General features: G+C 35.7%; 1 protein-coding gene across 4 annotated transcripts in view; it reads right to left on the bottom strand.

Annotated features, from left to right (window-relative positions):
* The window catches only part of DIAPH2 (diaphanous-related formin 2), a 964,164-nt gene that overhangs the window by 868,970 nt on the left and 76,471 nt on the right, over nt 1–18,723 (bottom strand). For 2 of the 4 annotated variants that reach the window (XM_011987563.1, XM_011987564.1), the window contains exons 4-5: nt 11,851–11,955; nt 7,018–7,038 (exon numbers count right to left, since the gene is read on the bottom strand). In XM_011987563.1, coding sequence (XP_011842953.1) covers nt 7,018–7,038; nt 11,851–11,955 — 126 coding nt within the window. The remainder of the gene's footprint in view (nt 1–7,017; nt 7,039–11,850; nt 11,956–18,723) is intronic. The other 2 variants (XM_011987565.1, XM_011987566.1) reach the window with 1 other exon arrangement.

Consider the following 18,723-nt stretch of genomic DNA (forward strand, 5'->3'; position numbering starts at 1 on the left):
TGGGTGTTCATTTGGCTCTGTTTTGAGAAAACTCTTACAATAGTCATTCAATTAGTGCTCATGATTCCCATGCTCCATTAGGGCAAAGAAGCATGCATTTGTATCTGACCTTCACTGTCATGGGCTTGTTTTTTTGACTGAGATTATTAGGAACATTGCAAAAGGTACAAATATGACCTCTTAATTTTATGTCAGATGGTTTATCTGGTAAATGATACTACAGGCCACCAAAATGATTCATTTTTCTCTATCTTGGTCCACTGAATCATCTACAAGTATACTTGGCCTTCAATAGCTAGTAAAGATATTCAGGCTTCAGCTTTTAAGCAGGTAAATGTTATCAGAATGATCAGCAACATAGTCTCAGCAGCAATATACAGAGAGTACATTTAAAATGGTAAAAGCAGTAGTTTGAAACAGAGAACCAAATTATAAAATTACACTGCTAATGCTGTAAGAGCTAAATAAATGTTCTTGCATGGTGATACCTTTACTCCTGCTATTGTGATTCTAGTAATTTCTCCCTGATTAACATATCTAACTGAACTCAATCTTCTTTTACTCCAAACTTGGTCTTGTTCCTGACTACTCTATGAATGCTCAAGTCATTTTGGTCACCCATGCTTGAAATTTCAGTCATTATTGATTCATACATCTCTTCTGCCCTTTTAAAATCATTTGCTCAGGCTGGGATATTTTACTTCCACAGTCTCTCTCATCTAAACCCTCCATTTAGTTCCTACTAACCACATTCCAGTTCAGCATCCTTATTACTTAAACTAGAGCAACAACCCCCAGCTTGATCTCCATGCCCTTATATCTAACCTCTCCAATTTTCACTGCTACATTTATCTTCCCCAAATACACCTTGGATTTTGTTGTTCCACGGCTCAAACCCTTCCAGAGCTCTTGGCTGGCTATTAAAGTGACAATTCCTCAACATATCTCTCCTAAAATGACCTGAACCTACCTTTCCGAATTAACAACCCACTAACTACGCTTAACATATGTTTTTAGTCACCCTAACTCTTGGAATTAAACACCCCCATACTTCCCTTGTTCACCCCACTCCACACACAGTGGCCTCTGCTATTCCTTCAGATACTCCAAGCACACTCCTGCCTCAAGGGCTTCGTATTTGACGTTCTCTCTTCCCTAGATATTTGCATGCCTCTTCTCATTTTCATTCAGGTCTCCGTTCAAATGTCATTTGCCCAAAGAGCTCACCTATCTAAAATACCACAGCCTGATCACTCTCTGCTTTCTCGTCTTTTTTTTTTTCTTAATAGCGCTTACCTGTCATTATATTTGATATGTGTCATATTGTCTGTTTCCCCATTTTTTTTTTTTTTTTTTTTTGAGACGGAGTCTCGCTCTGTCGCCCAGGCTGGAGTGCAGTGGCGTGATCTCGGCTCACTGCAAGCTCCGCCTCCCGGGTTTACGCCATTCTCCCGCCTCAGCCTCCGGAGTAGCTGGGACTACAGGCGCCTGTCACCGCGCCTGGCTAGTTTTTTGTATTTTTTAGTAGAGATGAGGTTTCACCGTATTAGCCAGGATGGTCTCGATCTCCTGACCTTGCGATCCGCCTGTCTCGGCCTCCCAAAGTGCTGGGATTGCAGGCTTGAGCCACCGCGCCCGGCCTATTTCCCCATCTTGAATGTAAGTTCCATGAAGACATTATCTGTATAGTTCATCATTCTAGCACCTAGAATAATTCCTGGCACTAGTAAGTACCCAGTAACTTTGTGTTCAAGAAAGGAATGAAACTGAGTCCAGAGGGGTTTACAAGGTCACAGGGAATGAATGGGTAGTGAATCAGGATTCACACTCAGGCTCTTCTGAGGCTGAGACAAATGCTTTCCCCAAAAGCCGTTGCTGCTGCCAACTTATTAAATTACCTCTTATTTAACATTATAAGGTCTGGTCATTACAATGCTTGCTATTTTCCAACTATCATATGTAATCATATCAATTCTTACTTTTTGTCACAGAAGAATGCTTATTTTTCTACCTGTGGATAAATTATTCCTGGCTTGCAATGAAATCAAATCAGTCATATTAGCTGTTTTCTAAATCTGTTTCATGCATTGTTACTAAATAATAAAAACAATTTATTTTGCTTCACAAAATTCTGCAACACTTATTTAGAACTAGAAGCCACTGAAAAAAGTAATTCAGTTCTATCTCTACCCTACTCCAAATTCTTTGCTATTTCTAGAGATCTACAGAAAGATATTTTAGCATTTCCCATCAGACAGTATCTATACCAAATCCTCAACTATTTTATTAAATTTTTAAAATAATCTTGTCAATATTAACTTGAGATCATATATGATTTTACTTTTTTCCTCAAAGCCCAGCAATAATCCACATCACATAACAAATAGCTTCCAATAAACAGGCAAAACATTCTCCTTCCAGCATCCAGCTGAATCCTTCCCACCATTCTTGACCCAGAATAAATCCCATTTTTCCCTTTTAATCTTCAAATAGCAAACATCTTGAACATTTAACAACAACAAAAAAGGCAGCTCATAGTCTTATCTCATCTTACCATGTAGTGTTTATGTTTTATGTCTTTCATATCAAGCATTTTGTAGAATTCAAGACATTTAACAAAAATGTAATTCAGACCTACTATTTGCAAGATTCTTTACATGTTAAATATATTAAACATAAACAATATACTTCAAAAATATCACAAATTTAGTATTATTCTCTTCATTTTATCAATGAAAAGACTGAGATTCAGAGAAGTAAATTATCCAAGGTCACACATCTAGTATACAGCAGGGACAGAATCTGAAACCAGGTCCATTTGCCTCTGAACCCATGATTGCTACCAAAATTTGCCTTCCTTCATAGAGTCTGTATTGTGGATATACAAAGACTCATAGTATGTGAGAGAGTATTATTCAAGGATATAAATTACTACAGGCATAAAGTAAAATAGGAGTATTCTAAAAGCCCTTAAGGAATATATGAAGAAATAGGAACCATAAGATAAAGTTAAGAGTGACTCCCTAAGAGTTAAAAATAAAGTGCTATAGGAGTTCAGATATATTACTTTATGTGGAAATGGGAGGGCGGATCAAGATCAAGATAGGCTTCATGGAAGAGCTGTGGAGGACGGCTAGAATGTTGACAAAGGAAAGAAAACATTCCATACAAAAAAGATCCCTTGAGCAAAGTCAGAAGCAATACTGCCTGAGGCTAAGGGGGTGGTTTTGTTCAGGTAACAGGCAGTTTCCCAGTTTGACTTTTAAAGTACAATTCATATAGAATAGTGAAAAGTAAAGACTGATGGTAGCTCAAGACCAGGAGGGCCTTCAATGCCTCCATTTCTGCTTCTAATCAACATTGGATAGACAAAGGCAAAACAGGACTATGCTGACCTCCTAGTTCACTACATATTCCATCTGTCGGATTTCAATCTGGCTTTCGTATCACTCATTTTTGGACCAATGTGTGTAATCTCTGGGCAACTGCAACACTTAAAGTGATTATTCTAGAATTTCTTTTTGAAACACCTCTATAAATTTCCTCCCTGCCCTTTGTATCAACGAATAAATCTCTCCATCTGTTGAAGATTAATGAGATCGTGATGCAAAAGCCCTTTTGTACCTGATTTTCACCAGTGATCTTACATATTGTTTTCTTATTCCCTTTAGTTGCAGAAAACAAAATAAAACAAAAAATGTTTCTTCCTTAGGACAACCATCCCATCTAAACTCTAGAACAAACCCCTAATCATTTCCTCTAGAAGCTAATTCCTATAGTTTCTTCCCTTTATAGCAGGATTTGCAAACTCAAATGTGAGGCGGTCCCAGATAAGACAATGGGTATGAAATAGTTTACACTATGGATCAAAACACGTAACTCATTATACTGTTTTTCAAAACACTCTGGGAAACATATACATATGTGTATATACATATATATATACACACACACCACATATAGCCTGCTGGTCTGCCATTTTGCAACCTTTACTATATTGCATCTTCATGTCCTATCTTTATTCTGTTTACCTGTCTGTCTTCCCCATTAGACCTAGTTTCTTGAACGCAGAAGCTATGTTCATTGTGGAAAAAGAACATATAAATGATTTATTATAATAAAATATGTTAAATATAACAATTGAGCTATAAACATGGTGCTATGGGAAGGAAGGAGTTATCTAGAACAGCTTTGTCTAAGATTGACAGGAACTTAATCTTGATGGATATTTAGGAGCTTGGTGGACACACTAAAGAAGAAAACGGCATTCCAGCTCAAAAAAATACAACATATTTGATTTAAAGGTATGAAAGAATAAGGTATGAAGGAATTGCCAAGTGTTCCTATACAGATAGAAGGCAGGCACCAGTAAGAATGACGCTGGAGATGAAATTAGAGAAGCAGGCAGGGATGAGATCACAAAGGACAACAGGGAGCCATTTGAAGGTTTTGAGGAGCGAAATACAGTAGTCCGTCTTTATCCACAGGAGGTATGCTCCAAGACACCCAGTGGATGCCTAAAACTGTGGATAGTTTTGAAACTCTATACGTAGTATGTTTTTTCCTACGCGTATAAACCTAAAACGTTTAATTTACAAATTAGGCACAGTAAGAAATTAACAATAGCTAATAAAATAGAACAATTATAACAATATACTATAATGAATTACGTGGGCCGGACGTGGTGGCTCACGCCTGTAATCGCAGCACTTTAAGAGGCAAAGGCAGGTGGATCGCTTGAGCTCAGGACTTCGAGACCAGCCTGGGCAACATGGCAAAACCCCAACTCTACAAAAAAAAATACAAAAATTCGCTGGGCATGGTGGAGCACACCTGTAGTCCCAGCTATTCTGGAGGCTAAGGTGGGAGGATCACTTGAGCACGGGAGATCAAGAATGCAGTGAGCCAAGATCGTGCCACTGCACTCTAGCCTGGGCAACAGAGTGAGACCCTTTCTCAAAAAAAAAAAAAAAATTATGTGAACATGGTCTCTCTCAAAATGTATTATTGTGCTGCACCTCAGGTAACTGAAACAGAAAATGAAACTGCAGATAAGAGGGTACTGCTGGAGCAAGATCTCTGTAACAGTGTAGAACATGCATGGGTGAGAGACTAAAGACAAAGAGACTGCTTGGTAGGCTACAGCAATCACATGGGTGTTAAATGATGACAGTCTGAACTAAGGAAGTTAACAGTGTGGGTGATGAGGGGAGAGAGCTGGTACCAAGACTAGAAATACAAGCTGCTTCCAGCCCATATTAAAATAAGCTAAAAATCTCGTTATCTCCCCAAACTCGTTATTTAACCCCACCTAGCCTCCAGTTTAATACAAGTCCTCACTGACTCACTCAAAAATCTCCTAGGTGGCTTCCCGAATAAGTCTCTCTATCAGAATCCAGTACTTCTTAAAGTGTGAAGTATACTTCTCAGACTACCTTAACAGAATCTCTGGAGGTGCTAGATAAAAATGCAAATTTCTTGGCCATATCCCAGGCCACCTGAATCACAGTCTTCTTGGAGCAGGACAAAATTTGCATTTTTATGTACTTTCCAGTTGGAGAACCATTAGCCTAATCCAGCCTATGCACCTATCATTTTATTTTTCTTAAACACTGCTTCCATCATGTTACCTCCTTGCTCAAACTAATTTATAATTTGCTGCCTGGACTTCGAGACCCTCTTTCAACTTGATTTTTTACTCTTTCCAATATACATTCTTTGTTTCAACAAAGTCAACCTCATCTCTCACTTCCCTCTTCTCTGCCTCCACACACATGGTTTGGTTCTCTTTCCAGGCCTTTGCATTTAATATTACTTCCAGAATCTCAGAGCTTCTCCATAGTCTCTCCTCCCTAGCCAAACCCCAGCCATCATAACTAACTATTCCCTGAAAGCCCAATTTAAGTGCAGAAATTTACACAGATTTTTCTCTAATTACTCCAACCTTACTTCTCTCTCCTACTTATGAATTCCTATTACATTTAAAGTCAGCATGCACAATTTAAGGTTTGATTATTTCAACACATATCAACTAGGTCCTATCTCATTCTTATTTTCCAGTCATCAGTGCACCTAGAATAATTCTTGGCATATAATGAGCACTAAATAAATATTCGATTTTTGAAATTATCCTGAAAGGATGATGGCTTTTCCCCCTAGATGTCTTGTGAATTTAAAAAAAAGTAAGATAATGAAAAGAAGGAATCAATTTTTAAAAGCAAAACAAATACTTCACTATTCTAGATACCTCAGTACTCAGTGATGTTAAAGATAATGTTTCCTACCACCTTGTTCTCTAGAGAGTGCTTAGTCATGAAGATAAGGTAATTACAAACAGCTCTCAATCACAATACGGGCCACTTTGGGCGTGTTATGTAATAGTGTATCATGTAATTATAGCACTGAGATATAGTGCCTTGAATATAAAACCTTTAAATGACAGCCACGGAAAGAACCTTAAAAGATAATTTGAGCTAATCATTTCAATTTATCCATTTAACAATTGAGCCCCAGAGAAATTACATGACTTGCCCAAAGTAGCAAAGCTGATTAGTAGCATCCAACAAAGACAAGCATCCAGGCCTCCCGACTGCATGGAAAGGGTTGTTTTCATTACTCTATGTGCTCAGTGATACTGAAATCAAAGTGACATATTTTAAAAAGAATTCCTGTTAGCATAAACCAACATTTTAGGATTCTCCTCCTGATAAAATTGAGGTAAAACATACAATTTCATCAGAATCATAAAGACTGACACAGGCATACTTCAAAAAAAAAAAAGGTGAAAACTTCTAAGATAAAATATACAAGCATATTCTAGTTCTAAAACATCTCCCAAAACCACGAAAAAAATACTTGCCCAGGCTAAATTTTAATCACCTGATCATAATACTCATCTCACTGCTTTGGCAAAATATATACCAAAAGAACCAAACATATAAAATACTACAAGCAAAAATCACAATTTACAAAACCACAAATTTATATCTCAGGGTAAAACACATCTTTTGTACTCACCGTCACTTTACTTCCAACTATCTGCATGCAGTGGTCAACGAAGAGTGGTTATGGTGTAAAAAAAAACAAACAGCAACAATATTAGTAGTCAGAAGCTTTTCACAGAGGTTAAGTGTTTAGTAAATTAGTAAATAGCTAACCCTATTTATATTTTTGATACTTCAGATATACAGGCTAAAATAGATATATCAATATTAATTTCTACTATGTTTCAAAACTGTGTAAAGTCTACAGAATAAGGATTCTCAAATAAGTGATAATTACTATTTGAGGATTTTTTAAATGTACTATATAATGGGCTTCCCATATAGTATAATCTAAACATCAAGTTATGCAAGGTTAAGTGTAATCAGGCATCAGATTTTTTTACCAGCTCATAGCCCCTGAAAAAATTATCAATAGAAAATTGTTTTGTTTTGTTTTTTTCCAATATTGCCTTTTCTTTTCTTTCCTTCTTATGGCAGGTATACTATCAAGGTTGAAATAGTACACCTTCTTATGGCAGGTATACTATTAAAGTATTTTAGAATATAAATGTTACATTTAAAGTCATGCATTAAGTTCAGAAGTAAACTTTAGGTTGAAAACAAATATTTTTTATTGTTATGAATTCAAGGTGTATAATACTGTATTATACTTGAAAATTATAAAAAAGATTGCTGATTATTCTAGTTTTCTGGGTAATTCTAGCATTTCTATTATAAGATCAGAATTTTCTACATAACGTGAAGACAAAGAAGCATTTTACATCTAAACATGCACATGTTCAGAAGGAGGAAATAGTTCAAAAACTGCAGCTCTAATTGAGCTTTCCTAATGGATAAGTGATAAAAGAATTTCTGAGAGGCAGAATTGTGTTTAAGAAAGCAGGAAGTAAACTCATAGTCCTAAACATAATTTTATGCAAAAATCCAAATATAAATCAAATCACTGTTATCAGATTCCCACTTGAATATCAAGCAGTGTCCAAAAAAACAGCTAAGCCACAATACAAAACCATTAATCCGATAGCAGTTATTATCAAAATGTGTTCTATTTTTCAGCTAGTGCTTTAGAAATAAAAATCAAATTTAATTAAAACCCCAGTAAGAATCCTATGCTGAACAGGATATCATAAAATACAAAAAGATAATGACAGTTTCCAAGAAAATTATTTCAGAAGAATCCATGAATCTCAGAATAGAGAAGCAGCTTTCTTAAATATTCATTCAGTAGACTATTTACAAGCAGTGATTATTTAGTTGAATAAAAGCCTCTTTGGTGCCATTAACAGTCTTCTGAATTAAAAGATATGCTATTGACCTAAATTATTTCCTCCCACCAAAAAGACAGAGGTCGTATTTGTCCCTTGTTTATTTAGCACAGACATGAGACTAAAAAAAGAATGTGAGCCTGCGTTAACAATTAAAGCAGGTCTATACTCAGTGAAACAACCAGAATATGGCCCATTTAATGATTCATTTTCGCTGCAAAATAACTTCATTTAGGTAAAGCATAAACAGTAATAGATAAGATTTAGTACCCAACAGAAGCTAAGAGAAAATATTTTGGCCATGTCTGGGTTCAACTGTTTGATCATATCCAGACCATACCTGGAAAAGACCTGAAAGAGTATCTGATAATGACAAAAGCAAAACCATAATACATGTATACACATACACATATAAGTATACTGCAACTTTTAACTACTCATTATACAGGTCAGTCTAACAAATCTGCAGGTGTAGCTGGCATCACTATTTTAAATTATTTCCTACTGAGATTAAAAAAAAAAATGTTGCCTCTCAATGGTTCACATGTCTCAAAAAATATAACTTTACATATTTTAAAATTTCAAAGATTATGATTTAAATTCAAAATAAACTAGTCTCTTGATATTCTAGGAATGACACTGACACTGGCATTTGACAAACTAATGTTGGGACTTCGGTGGATAACTTTTCCTCATAAACGTCTATATGTGCTGTGAAGTGCCTGTGAGATCCCTTCTAAATTACCAACATATTGTTTCAGGATTACCAATCAGTAGGACAACTTTTGCAATATTAACAAAGCTTGGTTTTCCATTTTTTGAAAACATATGCTGGTGTTTTGAAAATATAGACTCTTCCAGGTTATTTGTGATCAAATTATCTACATGTACCTATTACCCTAGGTCAGGTCCATAACTACGCTTCCTACAATGAACAATGGACACTAAAATGCAGAAAGGAGGTTCTTCTCCATCCCTCTATTTAAAGGTCATTCATCATGGACAGAGTTACTCAAATTTTTTCCTTTAACATTCACACAATTTAACATTCTCTATTATGGGACTTTAAGAAGAAAAAACTAAGCAATAGTTTTTATTATTATCTTATGGTTTCCTTTAGAGTCTCCTTTTCCATGCTAATTTTAGCGAAGTTAATTACACTACAAAAGACTCTTGTTTGCTTTAGAAACAAGTCTTGACGACATATTGGTGTACAGCTTCATTTTACTTTTATGTCCTTACTCAGGAACCCAGGAGCATGATAGATATTTCTATCTAAAATTTGGTTTTAGATCCCATACAAAATGACTAATGCAGGTATTAAAAGGGAAAAATGTACAATTTATGTTTAAATTTAACTACAATTCTCACATGTTTTACATGTGACTATAAAACATTTTTCCATCAGGGACTCTAGCTCTTAACTTTGTTACCTCAAAATGAAAGCTGTGACTAAGAAAGCATTTTCATAAAGTAGTGGTAACTATCATGTCTACTCTAAACGTAAACTTTAGTGTTGTGATAATGAAAAGGTCAAAAGATTATTGTTTGTCACTGAAGGCCAACGCTCTCACCTTCAAAAGGAAATTACATAAATAATTTTTGTGGTTTTAATGATAGAAAACACAGTACTAATTAATGTCTTTCCAAGGTGAGAAAGCTCCAAAACATGCTTGTCAACAGGCTTTCTTCCATCATAATATCTGGGCCATGAAAAATATTAGCAAAAAAATGTATACTCCTAGAAATCTTATCAAAGTCCTGTGCATATTTCAGGTACTCATATGTACACTGAATGAAACAAATAAAGGCCATTAAGTAGTTCTGATTTTGAGGCTAATGCCTTAAACATAGAATTTTCATGTCTTTTGAGAAACATTGAATTTCCATCTTTTGAATAATGCAATTCAAATGAGCTCATCTAATATTTATCCAATTTTTTGCATTTTAATCTGAAAAATGAGTATATAACTTGAAGTGTGCATTTCTTTGGTCACTTGAAGAGGAAATAATATGAGAATAAATGAAAACAAGTTCTGCACAGAAATCAAGTAATAATCAAAAGGTCAAGGAATAAGAGTTTCATATAATCATTATATTCAGTCCCACTTACACAAACAACAACAAATGAGTCAGAGACTCTAACAAAATCTTATCATTAAAACCACCACATGATTATTCATATATTATTATCTGTACTTTGCACTCAGATTCAGACATATAGATTTACTAGTGTATCAGCCTTTAGGTATTTGAAAAATAACATTGAATGTACATCCTGCATTTCCTAAAGCATTTTACCGTGAACAATAACTTGAGTGCAAAAATGAGAAGAGATTCATCAGAATTTCAAAGTAAAACCCTATGCATCACCTAATTCTATTGAAAACGACGCTCATGGCAAATTTCACTTATCACTTGAAACATATTTCTGCCCTTGGATACCAGAAGCAAATTAAAAAACATGCTGTTGCTCTGCTATGGTGGAGCTGCAATGTGTTATGTTTAAATAGTTCAGCATTCAGATTTAGCTTGCTTAAAGTACAATATAGAATCAATACAATCGTAGAATTCACGGCAAAATGCATTAGTAATTGCCACTGGAATTGCTGTACTGAAATAGCATTAATAGGATAGCCAAATAACTTTAGAATATATTTTTTCAATGAAGACTTGTTTTCTGCAATAGTCAACTTATGAAATTTAAAACGCATGAACTAAATGTGTACGTGTGTGTACACATATATGTATACACACAAAATATACACATATACACACATACAGTGGTTTTATGAACTCTAGGTATTAAAAGCTTTTTCTTTACAGAAATGTAAAAGATGCATTTTACTATTTCAAAAATACAACTTTTTTTTACCCAAAAAAAAAAAAAAATCAAAGCTTAAGACTATATTTGGATGTGCATTAGGAAGTGAACAGAGCAAAATACTCCACTAAAACCAAAGTTTCCTATTAATAACAAGTCCTTTCAATGAACTTTACTTTCAAGTCTTGGGACTCACAAACAGATTTGATTAAAGCTCCTATTAGGTGACATCCTTTACTTTAAATGAAGCTATACAATAGCAATTATGAGGCAGCTTACATAGTTTGCATCATATAAAATTAAGAAAAAAGCTAACTGTTAATTAAAAAGTACTGCTCTAAGTTTCATGCAAGTAGACACCAGACATGCAGCTTTAATGTAAACTGAAGCTGTGACTATGCTAAGTTGTGCCTTCTTCAAAATCCGAAATTTTCATCTAACCACATTTGGAGCAGAATATCTGCAAAATGCAGTCAATTTTTAGTATGTACACAAAAGCTCAGGACTGGATTGGATTACCTCAGAGCTTTATATCCTTTGTCTAGCTTGTAATAATGGAAGTGTCTCATTTCTAATGATGAATAGTTTAAAAATATATATTTAATACTAAATGTGTAATACATATATAAATTGTTTTCTGAACAGTCTATGGAGTACAATGAGGTAATGTGAAGAGCTGAGGTTTGTTTATTTTTAAGCAGAATGATGCTAAGCTCATTGTTCATTCTGTTGGTGCTAGAAAAATCTCCCCACTTACAGATTTGGCAGTGGCAGAAATATACTGGACAACCATCTCACGTTTGGTGGTAAAATCTTTGTTTCGTAAAGGAGCTTTTTTTTCTTCATTAAGGTTCATGTCCTCCTGTAAGAAATAACATTTACTGTGAGCATTGATAAATTTCCACTTAATAGCTTCAAAAGTGATTAATAAACATTAATAATTTCTGTGTCTTAAAATACTAATTCATGTGGTGACTAATGTCAAAAATCCCTTTCTGGGATACTCCACTATTATTTTTCACTCTAGATACCACAGTGTTGTGTAAATTGTACCATGTATTTATGGTTCACATCTCTACCTAGCCAACTACTGAGCAGAAAGAAGAAAGTATTTTTAAAACCATTCCACAGAATAAACTGGCAGTTTATAACATAGATATACACAATATCTATGCTAACAAAGCTCTTTATTTATCTTGATAGCAAACACACACACAAAATGCTGTTTGGCATATGCTCCCTTAGGATCGCTATTATCTGAGAAAGCAAATATAATTTGCAAATTGGCAGGGTCTATATATCTATAATATGTCACTGAAGAAAGTTCACAAGAAGTTGTTGGATTTGGAAAAGAAAAAAAGCAGAAACAGCTGTACTGCGGTAATAAATGTCACTCATTAGAGGGAAAAGTATTCAGTTACAAGAACACATTGTTTTGAGGTTCAATAAACTTTAATTCAATTGGAAATCTACCTTTATTTTGTGATATATACATTTATAACACTTTGACTAGACACATTGTTTTTGTTCATTTTGAAATTCATAGTAATCCTTGTGATATATGAACACACGCTTGACAGGGTCACAAAACCAAGTTGGAAATGATTGTGCTTCAAAATGCAACACCAAATGAAAAGTCAACCTACAGAATAGGTGAAAATGTTTACAAATCATATGTCTGATATAGATGTGTACCCAGATATACAAAGAACTTTTACAACTCAATAATAAAAAGACAAAAGTCCAACAACAAATGAGCAAAACACTTGAATAGACATTTCTCTAAAGAAGATATACAGGCCGGGCGCAGTGGCTCACGCCTGTAATCCCAACACTATGGGAGGCTAAGGCAGGTGGATCACGAGGTCAGGAGATCAAGACCATCCTGGCTAACATGGTGAAACTCCATCTCTACTAAAAATACAAAAAATTAGCCAGGTGTGGTGGTGAACACCTGTAGTCCCAGCTACTCCGGAGGCTGAGACAGGAGAATGGCATGAACCCAAGAGGTGGAGCTTGCAGTGAGCCAAGATGGCACCACTGCACTCCAGCCTGGCAAAAAAAAAAAAAAAAAGAAGAAGAAGAGGAAGAAAAAAAGAAGATATACAAATGGCCAATAAGCACAGGAAAAGATATTCAACATCATTAGTCAGTAGGGAAATGTGAATCAAAACCACAATGAGATACTACTTCACTTCTACTAGGATAGCGAGAAAAAAAGAGGAAAATAATAAATGTTGGCAATGAATTGAAGAAATTGGAACCTTCACACATTGCTGGTGGGAAAGAGAAATGATACAACCACTTTGGAAAACAGTCTGGCAGTTCCTCCAAAAGTTAAACAGATTTATCTACCATATAACCCAGTTTACATACCTAAGCAAAATGAAAACATATGTCCATACAAAAACTTGCACACGAATGTTCACAGCATCATTATTGATAATAGCCAAGGAGTAGAAACAATCCAAACATCCATCAATGGATGAATGGATAAACAAAATGTGGCATATCATATAATGAAATATTATTCAGCTCTAAAAAGGAATGAAGTGCTGATACATGCTATAATCTGGATGAATCTTGAAATCACATTATGCTAAGTGAAATAAGCATTATAAAAGACCACATATTCTATGATTCTGTTCATACTAAATGTCTAAAATAGGCAAATTTATAGGGACGAAAAATAAATTAGATGTTGCCAGGGCCAGGGGAGAAGAGGAGGGAGTTTGGATTATGACTGATTATGGGTATGGTATTTCCTTATGGGGTGAAACAACTGTTCTAAAAGTTGTTGTGATAGTTTCACACTCTTTGAATATACAAAAAAAAAAAACTATGAATTTGGCCATGCACAGTGGTTCACGCTTATAATCCTAGCACTTTGGGAGGCCCAAGAAGGAAGATCACTTGAGCCCAGGAGTTTGAGACCAGCCTGGGCAACATGGCAAGACCTCGCTTCTACAAAAACTTTTTAAAACTTAGCTGAACGTGGTGGTGTGCGCCTGCAGTCCCAGCTACTTGGGAGACTGAGGCAGGAGGGTCGCTTGAGGCCAGGAGGCGGAGGTTGCAGTGAGCTGTGTTCCTGCCACTTGCACTCCAGCCTGGAAATCAGAGCAAGACCCTGTCTCGAAAGAAAGAGAAAGAAAGAAAGAGAGAGAGAGAAAGAAGCAAGAAAGAAGCACATTGTAAAAGGGTGAATTTTATAGTATGTGAATCATATCTACATTTTTTAAGGAAAAAAAATCCATATTTTTATCCCTTTACTCTTACAGAAATTCTGAGCATTCTATTTTTTTAATAAAGTAAACTAATTGGCAAAGAACAGTATCAGTTACTTTTTATTATTTATTTATTTGTTTTGAGACGGAGTCTCGCTCTGTCGCCTAGGCTGGAGTGCGGTGGCGCCATCTCCGCTCACCGCAAGCTCTGCCCCGCGGGTTCACGCTATTCTCCTGCCTCAGCCTCCCGAGTAGCTGGGACTACAGGCACCTGCCACCATGCCCGGTTAATTTTTCGTATTTTTAGTAGAGACAGGGTTTCACCGTGTTAGCCAGGATGGTCTCGATCTCCTGACCTCATGATCCGCCCACCTCGGCCTCCCAAAGTGCTGGGATTACAGGCGTGAGCCACTGCGCCCGGCATCAAAGTTATTTTTAAAGATGCATATGTGAGAATGTGGAAGACAATCCTCAAAAGTAGACAAACTGCATCTATCTATTGAATAGTAACTGTTGACAGCAAAAATCTATATTTGCAACCACTGCAGCAACTCCTATGATGATTCATTCATAGTGAATACTTATAAATTTTGTGTGTGTATATATATATACACATCACCTCTCTTCCTAATTACCTGGATCACTGTCTCTTTCCCCACTTTTCTATCTAATGTTATTTCTCATTTGGATATTTTACTTGTTAATGACTTACTAGAAGGCAGAAGACATCTTTTTCCTCTCTCTCTCTCATAGGCTCTGGCATTGTTGAATCAAAGTAGAATCATCGAAACTAGGTTGGATAGCACTTATAATGTGGTCCACAGACGCTCATCTACGATTTGTATCTATTTCCTTTTTTTTTTTTTTTTTTTTTGAGGTGGAGACTTGCTCTGTTGCCCAGGCTGGAGTGCAGTGGCCTGATCTTGGCTCACTGCAACCTCCGCTTCCCAAGTTCAAGTGATTCTCCTGCCTCAGCCTCACAAGTAGCTGGGATTACAGGCATGCACCACCACAGCCAGCTACTTTTTTTGTATTTTTAGAGATGGGGTTTTGCCATGTTGGCCAGGGTGGTCTCAAACTCCTGGCCTCAAGTGTTCCATCCGCCTTGGCCTCCCAAAGTGCTGGGATTACAAGCATGAGTCACCATGCCCAGCGTATGTATCTATTTCAACTGACAGGGAACTCCTTACCTCCTCAGGCAGCCCCATTCATCTTAGGGTAGTTTAATTTTTGCCAAATTTTTCCTTCGATGACTGGACATGAAATATGTACAACAAAATAATGTGTGTTAAGGTGGGTGGCATGACCTTTTTTCTTCTCTACTTTTAAAATTTTGAATCACTTATTTACTGAACACATACTACACACCAGAAACTATGCTAGGCTATCTAATCTGGTAGACTTGTTTTTACACTCAAATTAAATATTATTTATAAAGCACTTAGAACAATACCTGACAGTAAATGCTATATATGTTTGTTGAATAAATAATTTATGGTCTAGTAGTAACAAATAATTCTAACTGAGGCATGTATCAGATTGTTTGAAAACACAGAGGGCAGATGGAAAGGTCAGAGATGTCTTTACCAGGTTGTGAGTCTCAAAGGATGAAAAAATTCTGACTGGAAGGAGGGAGACCAGTCAGGAAACTCTAGTGGTCATGTATCATGTTTCGCTGCCCAACATCACTTGAACATGCCCTCTACAATTTAATACATCCTCACATTGTCAGTCCCACCTGACAAAGGTATAATCTATAAAAACTACATTTGTCAGTCTCCCTTTTAACTAGAGTGCAGGCATGTGGCTTCGTCTCCACCCATAAAACGCAAGTATAGGAGGTGTAGATTTAGAAGTGAACTATGTGAGGAAGCAGGCCACAAATAGGCCATCCATTTTGCTGATGCAGTTGGCAACAGAGGTGATGTTGTTACAGAACTGATGGCATTAACTGTGTCTTTTTCTTTAAGACATTTTGATCAAATGGTTCTGGGATAAGAGCTCCTTAATCGGAACTGTATTTCAGTTGTGTGGTTCTGGAAGTTATTCCTACAATGTTATCTGGAGCCTGTTTCTGCAACTCTCTTAATTCAAGAACTACCTAATATTCCCTAAAATTATATTCTATTTAAACCTGCCAGAGTGGATTTTTCTTATGTTCAATAATTTGGGCTGAAGTAATTTAAGTGACTAGAGATAAGAGTCGAACTAAGAAGAAATGTCAGATTGGACAGAAGGAAATTAATTCAAGAGCCACATAAATGTTATTTGAAGACCACATTCCTTCTTCCAGGCTAAAGTACTCAACTTATCTTCATGTAACATGGGTTGGTGTCCACATCTCTCTCTTAAGTACTCTGTGGTTTAACAAATGCAAGGAAGGAAAGAACATCCACCTCCCTCACCTTGAAATACTTACACCTCTATTAATTCACCCTCTGATTTTATTACCTTACTGGCTAAGTACATCATTCTGCTGACTCGTATTGTTTTTGTTTTCATCAAAATCCCTATGTTCTGCTCACATATGCTGGGCTATGTCTCTATTGCCTAAAAAAATTCTGGTTAAATTTCATTCTCCTGTAAATGTGGTTATTATCAATCTGCATCCTCCAAGTAGAATCAACTCTGGAATGCTGACAAGATTAAGTGTCTGTATTTGTATACTTCACAGCCGGGCCTAAGAGTGTGGTAGTGTCACCTTTGGCAGTCTCTAGGTAGAGAGTTTCTGTGCTTCCAGTGACATTTCTACATTACTATGTACCCATTCAGTTTTTAATGGCACACACTGCTGACATCATGCCATCACAGAATTATTTTGTAGGGAGGCAGGCAGGACAATAAGAGCAATGTAAGATTATACACCTCAGAGGAATGTTGTCAGTACTGAGTGTGATCGTGCATGACAAGCCTGGTGTATATTAACTAGCTTTCAAAGAATGCTAGCTATTAGCGTTATCACCTCCCAACCTCAGGCTTTTAACCACTTTTCATCTTACCCCTTATGTTTTAATAATGCTAGGTTGTTTGTAGTTTTGCTACATAAACTGTGTTGTTACACACTCATTATTTCGTTCATGATGCTGTTCTCCCTGACTGAAATGTGGTCATCTTTACCATCCTCTCCGTCTGTTAATGTGATCCTTGCCCCCTCCAAATTCACATCTGGTTAAGTATTATACTTCAAGACTATGTTCAACCACTAATTTTTCAGGAAGATTTCTCCTAAAGCACCTGATTTGAAAATAACTACCCTTATCCTATTCTTCCATATTAATTCCTTATGTGTCACTTACATTGAAATTATGTGATAAATCTATCTCCTCTAAACTCGAAGCTGAGAATAGGAACTTACTTATCTTTGTACTCCTAGCAAAAAGCGTAATTCCTGGAACGCAGTAAACATTTAATAAATATTTGTTGAACCAATCTGATATTTAAGACCTTTTCTTTAAATATATTAACTTGCTTTAGAATCAGCAACAGGTTTTTATACTTATAAATTTGCTGCATAGGTTGATTGGAAATGGGTATCATTCATGTTAAGAGACGATAATGACTCATTTTATTCTTATAGAAATAAGATACATATTACTAATTAGGCAGCTAACACTTCCAAATCATTAACTCCAGATCTATAATACAATAATAAAGCTAAATAGAGCAATATTCATAACTCAATATTAACTCTAAACAGCATAATTGAATATGAAACTATTTCTAAACATACCGATTTCCTATGGTATTCAAAACAAAAGCAAGCTTTTAGCATGTTTAACATTTGATATATCTATAATACATGAGAAAGAATGTAGTATTTTGTGGTTTTAAAAAACACTGTTTGAAGTCTAAAGAATGGACCACTTATAATGTTTTTAAAGCCACATTTGTAAATACTAAACCATTTTTTAAGCTTCTCACATGCCGTGATACAATTTCCCATTATAGACAAATTCCTCCACTTCAGCAAACATTATATTCTTAAAGTTATTACTGAGAAGCCATATAAGAATAGGATCAAATGAGAAGGTCAAAAGTTGAACCAGCTGCCTATTCATTCATTTGTATTCTCATTCATTCATTCTTCAATTCTCACTCATTAGTCAATTTTCTCCACAATAATCAGAATCATGTTATACTCAAATCCAGTACCTTAGCGATACTTTGTAAACTTAATGATATGTGTTGAGAAGCTTATTTTGAATTTTCTTTCTTTAATAACAACTGACAAAAGGTACCATGGCATTAGAGAAACACTTGGTAAAAGCAGCTGAAAGAATCCATGCAAAACAACATGGCAAAAAGCTGAAGTACATTTCTTTGTCAGCAAATACTGACGTATCAGAAGACACATATAGATCATTACTGAAAATTTGCTAAAAGCAAGTATTTAAACAATTAGTGTA

The sequence above is a fragment of the Mandrillus leucophaeus genome, unplaced genomic scaffold (genome assembly GCF_000951045.1).
Source record: "Mandrillus leucophaeus isolate KB7577 unplaced genomic scaffold, Mleu.le_1.0 Scaffold311, whole genome shotgun sequence".
Classification (NCBI taxonomy): Eukaryota; Metazoa; Chordata; class Mammalia; order Primates; family Cercopithecidae; genus Mandrillus; species Mandrillus leucophaeus.